The sequence below is a fragment of the Octopus bimaculoides genome, chromosome 10 (assembly GCF_001194135.2).
Source record: "Octopus bimaculoides isolate UCB-OBI-ISO-001 chromosome 10, ASM119413v2, whole genome shotgun sequence".
Taxonomy (NCBI): Eukaryota; Metazoa; Mollusca; class Cephalopoda; order Octopoda; family Octopodidae; genus Octopus; species Octopus bimaculoides.
In genome coordinates, this window is record NC_068990.1 from 47,278,508 (window position 1) to 47,289,881 (window position 11,374).

An 11,374-nucleotide genomic window follows, 5' to 3' on the forward strand; every position below is an offset into this window, starting at 1 on the left:
GAAGAAGTGGTGATTCAGAGAGAGAGATAGAATACAATAGGGAGGGAGAGGGAGAACCGGCAGCAGTACATCATGCTGGTCAAATTCGTTAGGTTTTTAGGAAAAAGTTGAAAGAAACACAGCAGTGTTTAAACGTGAGATTAAATGTTTAAATCGGAAACAGAAATGAGAGTTAAAAATCGTAATTTTTAAAGGGAGTTAGAGACAAATTTCAGTCAGGTTTGGGCTAAGGAGCAAAAACTTCAGCAAGTAGATGCAAAGACGATAGATCACGTGAGGTAGAGAAAAAATACATAAATAATCATGAATTCAAGACATAAATGTATAGTTAGAGAGAACGAAGTGGGGTGGTAGATGGGGAGCGCATCAGAAGGGATAATATATGAAAAATAGGAATGACTTAGCTATTGTTCATGTCTTGGTGAGCTTCGTCGTGGGTTCTATTAGCTAATGGAGCTTCGTCGTGGGTTCTATTAGCATAGAGATTCCAGGAAATGGCTTGTCGGAATATAGATTTATGAGTTTATATCATATTTTTAGATTAAACACTGAAATCATATGACCTCAGATCTTATAATATTCTCACTTTAGTTGCACTTTTAATTATTTTAATGTTAAAGTATTTCAGGTAATTAGCATAACAAGCCTAATCAAAAATAATTATGTGATGAGGAAAAGATAATATTGGCTCAATGACTAAATAATTTAATCATTTTGGCAAGTATGGGTAACATGTGGATACGTTTCCTCAGTGAAATAGTAATGGGAGAATGACTAAGCAGGTGTGCAATATTGTACACATGAACAATTAGTATGCATTTTAGAGAATAAATTACTTTGGATATGCCATCCATAGAAAAAAAAATTGTTAAGTTAATGCAACCATGCTTAATACAGTAAGCATAAAAAATCTGATTATAAATATTTATGAAGTGTGGAAAAGGCAATATTAGGTCAGTATCTAATATTATGTTAATAATCTTAGTAAGTATGAGAAACAACATTGTCTAATGTTTTGGTTCTATTAGACCTTCACAACAAAGCATATCAGCTTTTTAGCCAAAAATAGCAATAAAGGAATGACTAAGGAAATGTGTACAATATCAAACCTAAATAGATGTGACAAGAAGACTCTTAGTACGTTTCTACTGCATTTTGTTCAATCAAAAGAAGAGAGATAATTAAAAAATCAAACTGCTGAACTAACCAGAAACTGATAGGTAAATTAAATTCATTGCACATAATGTAAGGCTTCCATAGTTTTAGATTTTAGTGAAATTTTGATTATTTAAAAGTAACCCTTATTAGATCTCAAGTTATGTGTTTGAAAGACTACTTTTCCCCTAGCACTGTGCATTATCACGCACACCACTGCCATCATTTTACTACCACCTCTTATCTCTTTGAGCCATACCTACTTCTTCCAGCTTCTTCAAAAGATATTCATGATTGACCTTGCCTCCACCTGTATTCACCACTCACTGCATCTCCTTCTATCCATCTGTTACTTGCTTCTCATATTCTCACTAATTTAATTACCCACCCATGCCACTTCTCATGCACCTTCCTGTAATGTGAGGGTTTGTTCTGACACATTTTCATCACCATCCTCTTCTCTTCCAACTGTCTTACTGTATCTCCCCTACAGCAAGACACCTCTTCTTGTCCCTCAATTATACTTTAAAATTTTATCATCTGGTATAAAGCTAACTCTCTTAATGCCTCTTCCCACCCTCTGTAGAGAGGTCTTGTCTAGTCTTATGAGTTATTCTGTAATCTCAGTAGTGCCAGTACTACATAAAAGACACTTTGTACCTTTTTTAAAGTGGTTTGCATTAGAAAGGGCATCCAACCATGGAAGCCATGTTAAAGCAGACATTGGTCCTTGAGCCCCCATCAAACCATCCAACCCATGCCGGCATAGAAAACTGATGTTAAATGATGATGATAATGATGATGATTCTTTTATTATAGGTGAAAGAATTGAAGTTTGCCTTTGATGATCTTGACAAAGAGGATCTTTTAGTTGACACACTGGCTGCTGCTCATGCCAGGCAGCGCCGGAGTTTACCAATTGACCAAGGTATTTAAAAGAAATCTTATGTCTCTGTTTCTTAAATTTATGAATTTAATTGTTATTACCAAGAATGCTTCTGATAGAAATGGTTGTTGGTCATTGTTCAGCCTCAGATCAGCCCAAATTGGACAAACTTGTGATCAGAGACATTCACTATTCAATCTTTCTCTGAGGCATTGTCTATGTGACACTACAGTAGTCAATGTTTTTTTTTTATACAGTAATTTGAGGGAGATTTTGGTTGTTATTTCTAGCATGTAGAGCAACTATGTAAAGATTCTCTTGTTAGCTTAGGAAGGAAGTATACACTTCCTTGAATATGATGGACATTTGGACTTGTTTTTGTAACACTTTTAGTTTAGTACCTCGTTGTTTGATATCAATATTGCTGAAATATAGTTTACGCCTTGGATCAACCTATACTTTCTGAGCAAAGTTGGGTAGATGGAAACTGTATAGAACCTTATTTCACTTGTAATTCAAAGGTTCAGCCTTGTCACACAGTGTCATGCTGATTCTGCCTGACAATTATATTAATGGAACAAGTATCTTTGGAATACTCTGCCACTTACATGCTAATTCAATGGTCGTGGTAGTTCACTTGATCAAACAACTGAACTCCTATGATCAGAAATTTTGTCCAAGATCTAGTTTATATATATATATGATGAGAGTGAATAATACATGGGTTTGAAAAACTGGAAATTAATGAGTAATTTTTTGATTTCTAGTTGCAAAATGGAATAAGTTTAGATAAAAATTGATCAAAATGTATGATACATACCAGATCTTTTAAAACTTTAATAGGAACATTGATTTATTATATATATAATATATATATATTTTAATTAATTGATATATTTATTTATTGTTCTATCAGGAGAATTGGTTAGTGTTTTAAAAGGATGGAAGTTTGGAGATTTTGAACTCTCTGATGGACTTTGGAATGCCTATGCAGAAATAACAGGTGCACCACTCCAAAGGAACAATTACACACCACCACCACCCTATGAAACGGCTATGAAAAATACCACTACTACAGCAAATGATTCCAGAAGACCTGATGATGATTATCACCATCACCAAAACGGAGAGTATGGCTATATGGAATATTCAGAAGTACCAAATACAACTATTGCTGTTGTTCATCCAAGCCACTCTGTTGACGTTAATGAACAGAATATGTATGAGAGAACACTCCCCAGCTACAATAATATGACAATCCAAACAAAGAAAGTGATAAAACCATTGGAGGACTTAGATCAATATAAAGAGTATGCTAACGTACAACCAAATGATGATGAGGGAACGTACAACTATGGTTATTCTTACACGCCTCAAAAATATTCTCCTGAATCACAGCATGAAGTTGCTGCCCAGGAACTTGGTTTAAATTTAACCAGACACGATAAGAGAAACTCCACTCCAGGTCAGGGCGATCAATATGGCTACATTTCAAACCACAATGAAGTTGCCTTTCAAAACAATTCACGACCTTCCAGTCAATATATTTCTGAGAGTTTCATTTAGAAATTTATTGTTTCTTATGAATGTTGTAACAAATATAGCTTCAATTAGTATTGAAAATACAAATTAACAGTCACTTAGGCATTGACTGATGTACACTACTAATTGGTTTTACAACATTTAGGTTTATGACAGCTATATACAACTTGATTTACTGTAGTATGTGTGAATGTATGAATGAAGAAGTGTAAGATTTATTGTAATATGTGAACATATGAATGACTACAAGATTTACCATAGTATGTGAATGTATAAATGTGTGAGTGTAAGATTTATCCTTTGTGAATCTATGAATAAGTGAATGTGAGACAGGACCTGATTTTGCTATTATTATGATTATTGTAAGGCGGCAAGCTGGTAGAAACGTTAGCATGCCAGGAGAAATGCTTTGTGGTATTTCATGTCTTTACGTTCTGAGTTCAAATTCTGCCGAGGTCGACTTTGCCTTTCATCCTTTCGGAGTTGATAAATTAAGTACCAGTTGCATACTGGGGTTGATCTAATCGACTGCCCCCCCCCCAAAAAAAAAAATTCAGCCCTTGTGCCTAGAGTAGAAAAGATTATGATTATAGTTGTTTTTTACTTTTAATTTTCGAAATGTATCTTAAAGACGAATATTTTTCAACAGAATTTAATACAAAAAGAGAAACAAACACTATTATTACTGCTGTAGCCTATCACTACTGCAATAACACATTAAGACATCACTTATCACTATGTATCTAAATGTACTAAAATACCACATGTTTGTGCACACTTCTAAGCATACTATTGTCCCCTTTCACCACATTCTAGTTTGTAAATTTGGCAGTAAAACTTCTGCATTTATTTCATTCAGCTGTTAAGTTTTGTCACATCCATTTAATAATGACTCACCTTTTATCAGTTTTAATTTTTTTAAATATTATATACCAAGTCTTCTATGGCTTTTGGTTTTGTTTCCTTTGGTGTTGAAATTCAGATTGTCTACAGATTTCAGGTGATGTTGGTAGTTTGGCATATAAAGGACATGTCACTTCCATCATTTTGTTCTGCAATTAAATCTGAAAGTGATATCAATTTACACCAATTTAGAGTGTTACCATTTTTATACACTCCTTGTATATGTGTATGTACATGTGCTAATGAATGAAAAGAGAACAGGAGTCATGTAATCACCTTCATTAGCTTACAACTGTTTCTGCTATGAGATGTTGCACAAGCACTCAGTAGTGCACTCAGAGCTGAGTGCTTGTGCAATATCTTAGCAGAAACAACTGTAAGCTAATGAGGGTAATTACGTGACTCCTGATCCTTTGTCATTTGTTAATTAATGTTATGCCCTGTACTCGCCTAATACTTTATTCTAAAACATTAGCTCCCAAACATTTTCAGGCTACCACCCTCTTGGTACCCATGCCACATTCCTAATTCTCCCCCCATCACCACCACTTTCTGCAGCAAATTCAAAAATAAAACTTAATTGAACCATTATCTTGTTGTTTTTACATCCATGGCACCCCCCCCCCTTTGGCTACCCTATTATCACCCCACTTCTCCAAGGCCTCCTGGATCTTTTTGCTGCTCCCAGATGAGGGCAGCACCACCCACTTTGGGAACCACTGCTCTAAAGTATATGCATACTGAGTTCTAACTACCAGTTATTAGTATTGCTTTGCCGAAGCAAAACCATAAGGATATATTTACAACTATCTTAAGTATAGTGTTAATCAATGTTCATTCCACTTCTGTGACAACTTGTTATTACATTCATATTTGACTGACAGTTGTTGCAAACAAACAAATAATGTTTGTAAGAAGACCTGGTTACTCAAATTCCACATTTGGAATATATTTTCTAGAATTACCTGTTAGGTAGATATTAGGTACTTATGTATTTTCTAGAATTATGTTCTGCAATTAACAGCAACTTCTAAATGTTTAAATTACTAAGCCTTAATGTCTAGGCCTCTACCCTAGTAGCTAAGATACACTACTTTGGTAGCTGAGTTAAACTGCCAAAGGAGTAAACTAACATTTCTCTAATACCTAGGTTTCATTACTCTGGTCATTTATATTGCCTTGATAACTAAGTTACACTGCTGTGGTGGTTAAATTACACTGCATAGGCAGTTAAGCTACTTCTCCTGAAGCACATAAGCATATTTGTAGCCTCTGGTTCTGTTATTTCACTGCTGAACACATGCATGTTTAACACAAGATAGCAAAGTAAGCTTTTATGTGGTTGTTCAATCTGCTTCAGATAGCAGATAAATACCCCTCATATCACATATTACTGTCTTTATAAAAGGAATGACACATTGGAGGGGGTCGTTGTAAATATATTATGCCTGAAAAAATAAAAGAGGGAATGGTCATAGATGGTAAATCCTGATAATGTAGATCTACCATCAAAATGATGGTAGATCTACATTATCAGGACTTACCTAGGGAGAGACAACATTAATTACATGTTTAAAATCTTTTTAATTTTAAAATAATCTATTGTAAAATTATCTCCTACAACAAAGCATTACTTAGACTTATAAACCATTAAAACACTCCTTTTAGATTTACAAACCATTAAAATACTTTTGATACTTAAAAACCATTCAAATATTTCATTACTGTGAAAGTCTCTCAACTAATTGATAAGTATTTTAAATATAGACATGAAATAAGACTAACTGTAGTCATGAAATAAGACTAACTGTAGTCATGAAATAAGATTAGCTTTAACAATACGTGTTCTCTTTCAGGATTAATAAGAGCCTCCTCATCTATCATTTGTTTGTACTCTAGGAAAATAAGCATGTATAGATATATCTGCTCACTTACACATATACTGTGATACTTTCACATAAGCATTGATGTACAGAATAATTTATGTACATAATTTAGTTGAGCTTCTTAGTTACAAGCAACTTTCTATCTCCTCCCACTCTCCCCCATCACTCATTGTATTTCTTAAGCAGACATAGACACATGTATTCTCACAAATATATCTCCTACCCTTTCTCCCTCACACCTGCTTTTCATTTGCACACACACACACACACTGACATATTCGCACATAAATGTACAGTGTATCCTCAAATTTATCTTCTTCAGAAATATTCATTTTCTCTTCTGCTTTATGTATTACCTTTCTTCTACTGTTCTGTTACACACACATACATACACACCACTATACAACATGCTTACATTTGCATCTTTCCTCACATCCACAAAGGCTTCCATTCACTCTTTTATATTTTATGTATCTTCTTAGTGGAGCCAGATTCCAAACAGAAAGACCAGCAGATTACCCAATGAAAGAGAGTATGTGTGTTGGGGGAAAGAAAAGCCTTCATAAAAGCCAATTATACCTCATAAAAAACCAAGCTGCCCTAAATATATCCGTAATCCTATAAAAGTGCCCTCACACTTTGACCCTTAACTCTCTGCCTTAAATCATGCTGCTAACCAGGTGCCTTTTGAGCTAGAAATTGCTTTATGGGTCGTGAATGTTTGCAAAGCAAACTGCTAATACAATTTTCAGGTGAAATGTGTATGTGTATATACGTATACATACATACACACATACATATTCACATACATGCATTTTCACATACCTGCAAATGCACATAAATAGTCACTCCGAACAGACAGATAGTTAGACAGACAATAAGAAGAAAATAAACAGAAACACATGTACACACATTCTAGCAGTTGCGGGTATAGGGTATGACACGTCGATCAGCAAAGGGTGTTACTGATAGAGTGATCAATTCATAGATAGTTGCATGCATGGAGGAATGGACACAGAGAAAGTAGAACAGATTGCTAGTTTGACTAAGTGACATAATATGCACATAAATTTGAATACATTCTTGAAACTCACTCATGCACATACATTGTTTAAAAAAACCCATTCATTCACATGTATTTCTAACAAAACTGACACTTCAAACATATACACACCTACACCCTCACTTACCTGCCTATATCTATACATACATACATACATACATACTTGCTGTGTAGGGTCACCTTTTCAATCACTGAGCCAACATTATTTTCATTTACTTTCTCGATATCAAGTTTTGAATTTCTTTAATATATTATTACTAACATTAAAATGAAATTAGAAGGACATATCATAAAAACATTAACTAGCAAGACTGACATTAATATTGTTATACTTTTTTTATGTTGTTCACAGTGATATGTTGACTGCTCTTTCCAGTTTTTCATGATACAGCATGTGTATGTTATTTACTCAATATATCTGTATCTCAGTAATAGTGATAACACTTCCCTATACATGCACACACACACACACACACACACACACTCTCTCTTCCTCTCCCTCTCTCTCAGCTATCTTTCTCCTCTCTTCAATGTCTCCACATGCTCCCTCTTGCTCCTTTCACTCTTGTTTATTGGTTTCTGAACATATGCATAAATACATATATTCCATATAAACACATCCAATTATATATATATATAATGTATGTATAATATTCTGATACAATACAATTCTTGCATATTACATATTTTATACAGTTATTCAGCTATATAATATATTATAGTTATTTAACTATAAAATATTCAAGAGAAATTTTTAAATTGTTTTTTTAAATGTAAACTTTTTCGATAATGTCTTTTTTTCATTTGTAATTTTTTATATTTCAATATTTTTATGAAATAACTATATTTTTCTGAATACCTATTCCTTGTTACTTTCTTTATCAAATAATGATTTCAATAACATTCCATTCTCTTAGATTATTTACCAAAGTTGTGGTTGTCTTTGCAATATTTTCATCTTTTCTCCTTCCTCTCTATTTTTCTTCTACTTTCTTTGATTTCTTCCTCCTTCTTCAACTTCTTTTACTGCTTCTTTCTCATCTTTCATTTCTTTCTCCACTACTTCTTTCACTTCTCCTTTCTACTTTGTCTTCTTCCTTTGCTTTTTCTTCTTTCATTTCTTTTCTTCTTCATCTCTTTCCTTCACTTCTTCCAGTAAAACTGACAAACTATCACCAGACTGAATGCTTCACAGTGTTTAATTAAAATCTTTCTACATCCAGGGTTCATAGTTCTGCCATAGTTAACACTGTTTTTATCCATTACAGATTGATAATTACTGTACCAGTAATATACTGGATTTGAATCACTTATACATGCATCCTTAATAATATCCAACCTTCATCATCATTTTCATTTAATGTCCACATTTAATGTCCATGTTTGCATGTATCAGATAGCAACTGTTGAGACAGATTTTCTATGGTTGGATGCCCTTCCTGTCATCAACCTTCACCTGTTTCCAAGCAAGTTAATATTTTCCCAGACATGTTTTTCACTGAAAATAGTAAAAGACCAACCTCACTTGTTGATAATGATACTCGTTTTCAGCCAGCATGTGATGTCCTAGACAAAGGCATACACAAATGTATAAACACAGATGCATACACATACATATGCATATCATCATCATCATCATCGTCGTCGTTTAATGTCTGCCTTCCATGCTAGCATGGGTTGGACGATTTGACTGAGGACTGGTGAAACCAGATGGCTACACTAGGCTCCAATCTGATTTGGCAGAGTTTCTACAGCTGGATGCCCTTCCTAACGCCAACCACTCAGAGAGTGTAGTGGGTGCTTTTACGTGCCACCGGCACAAAGGCCAGTCAGGCGGTACTGGCAACGGCCATGCTCAAAATGGTGTATTTTATGTGCCACGCTCAAAATGGTGTATTTTATGTGCCACCCGCACAAGAGCCAGTCCAGGGGCACTGGCAACAATCTCGCTCGAAAGTCCTTACACATGCCGCAGGCACAAGTGCCAATATTTATATATGATGGACTTTTTTTGGTTTCCATCTGCCAAATCCATTCACAAGGCATAGGTTGGCCCTAAACTATTAGAAGATACTTGCCCAAGTATCAATGGGATTGAACCCAAAAGAACATGATTAGAAAGCAAGCTTCTTAACCATACGGCCACAAGTTAATGTCTATTGCAAGACTACATGCCTATGAGACCAGAGCTTGTCTCAGTTTCTGTGGTATTTAAGTGACTGAAAGTACACTAGCCCATCACAAGGTTAACCCAACCAGCTGTCACTTGTTCTCATTTTCAGTAAAAACTGAAATGCCTTGCTCAACGTTTATCGTGCCAACTGGTTCAAGAATCGAATTCATAACCCAACTGCTGTGAACCCAAGATGCAAACCACTGTGCAACATGTCATCACAGTCAAAAAAATAAATCATTTCTCTCAAGTTAGTAGAAATTTAAGCCAATATTTCCTGCTATTTGAATTATTTGCAGATAAAATGCTGTCATGCCAAAACTCTTTGTGATAATGCAAATTATTTTGTTGTCTATTTCATTCCTTCCCTCCCTCTCTCTATTCACCCCTCTCTATCTGTATTTATCTCTTTATCTATCTATTGTTTTCAGGCTCTCTATGTATATTTTTCTCTCTCTCCTCACCATTCTAATAGGCATCACCTCATAGAAGGAGCTACATGTTTTTACCATATATGATGCACTACAGAAACATTTTCTCAGAATGTTTCCTGAAGTAATGTACTTTTCCACATATCTTTTTATAGGCTTCGATCTCAAGCGGAGGTGTATCAGTATGAGTCCCACAAAGTTTCTATCAGATTCCAGTTATACTAAATTAGAGTGATGCTCCACAGGTGAGCAAGTTGTACTCTCACTTCAGCTGGACCCTTGATTCACTATTCCTAATCTAGACACCTTTGCAAAAAGCCTTTTTACATGTCTTTTGAAATAACAGATAGTTTGCACTGAGCATTAGTGGTAAAGATATTACCTGTGGCACTGAATTGAACCTAGTGATTGAGATTCTTGCTTTGGTACTTTGAGTTTCTGAGTTCAGCAGCATCAATACAGCCCATCTTCCCTAAGGGTTTAAGAAATGTCAGTAATTAAAAGGGTATTTTACTGGTTAATTAAGACAATCTTGTATTTATTAATTAAAACTTTAAGATAATTTACTTTTATTAATAAGTAATTAAACGGTCATTGTAGTTATTACATTGTAGTAAAGGGTATTGAATTTATAAATTAAAAATTAACCCATTAGCATTTATTCTACTTATTTTATGCTCAAACCAGCCAGATCTGGCATCTCACACCTACTCTACAACATCATTCTAAAACTGATAATAATCATCAAAATCTTGAAGCTATGAGATTATGCATGATTAATTCAAAACAATGAATAAATTAGCATGACATTTTATGAATAATCTGAATGCTAAAGGGTTAAAGAAGTTATTAACCTTATAGTTAAAGAGTTGCTGTATTTATTAATTGAAAGGGGGTTTTGTATGTATTTTTTTTATAAAAATGTAAGTTTGAAACATTTATCTAGTAATAAAAAACCCATTGTACATATTAATTAAGAAGTAGTATTATTTTATTAACCTAATAATTAAAAGGTTATTGTACTTATTAATTTAAAGGAATATTTACTAATTAAAAATTACTGTATTTATTTGTGTATAAGCCACACTATTTTATACTTGATATTTTAACTAGGGTCAAAGCTAAAACTATGAAGAGAAAAATTATTAGTGTGACTTATATACAAGTAAAAACAGTAATTAAAAATAAAGATTACTTTATTAATCTAGTAATTAAGAGATAAATTATTTTATTAACCCTGGAGAAACAGAAATCAAACTGAACTCAGAAGAGCAACTGACCAAATTTATGCACTAAATCCACTAATCCATGTAATTATAGTTAATAATAGAAATT

The 11,374-nt window shown here is 34.0% G+C and overlaps 1 protein-coding gene across 2 annotated transcripts in view; it reads left to right on the forward strand.

Annotated features, from left to right (window-relative positions):
• The window catches only part of LOC106871114 (uncharacterized), a 78,910-nt gene extending 67,966 nt beyond the window's left edge, over positions 1-10,944 (forward strand). The window contains exons 6-8 of one of the 2 annotated variants that reach the window (XM_014917425.2): positions 1,975-2,083; positions 2,958-3,506; positions 10,195-10,944. In XM_014917425.2, the coding sequence (XP_014772911.1) occupies positions 1,975-2,083; positions 2,958-3,506; positions 10,195-10,274 (738 nt within the window). In that variant the 3' untranslated portion in view covers positions 10,275-10,944. Of the gene's footprint in view, positions 1-1,974; positions 2,084-2,957; positions 9,949-10,194 lie in introns of those variants that run through there. The other variant, XM_014917424.2, reaches the window with a different exon arrangement.
• Positions 10,945-11,374: the final 430 nt, after the last annotated feature.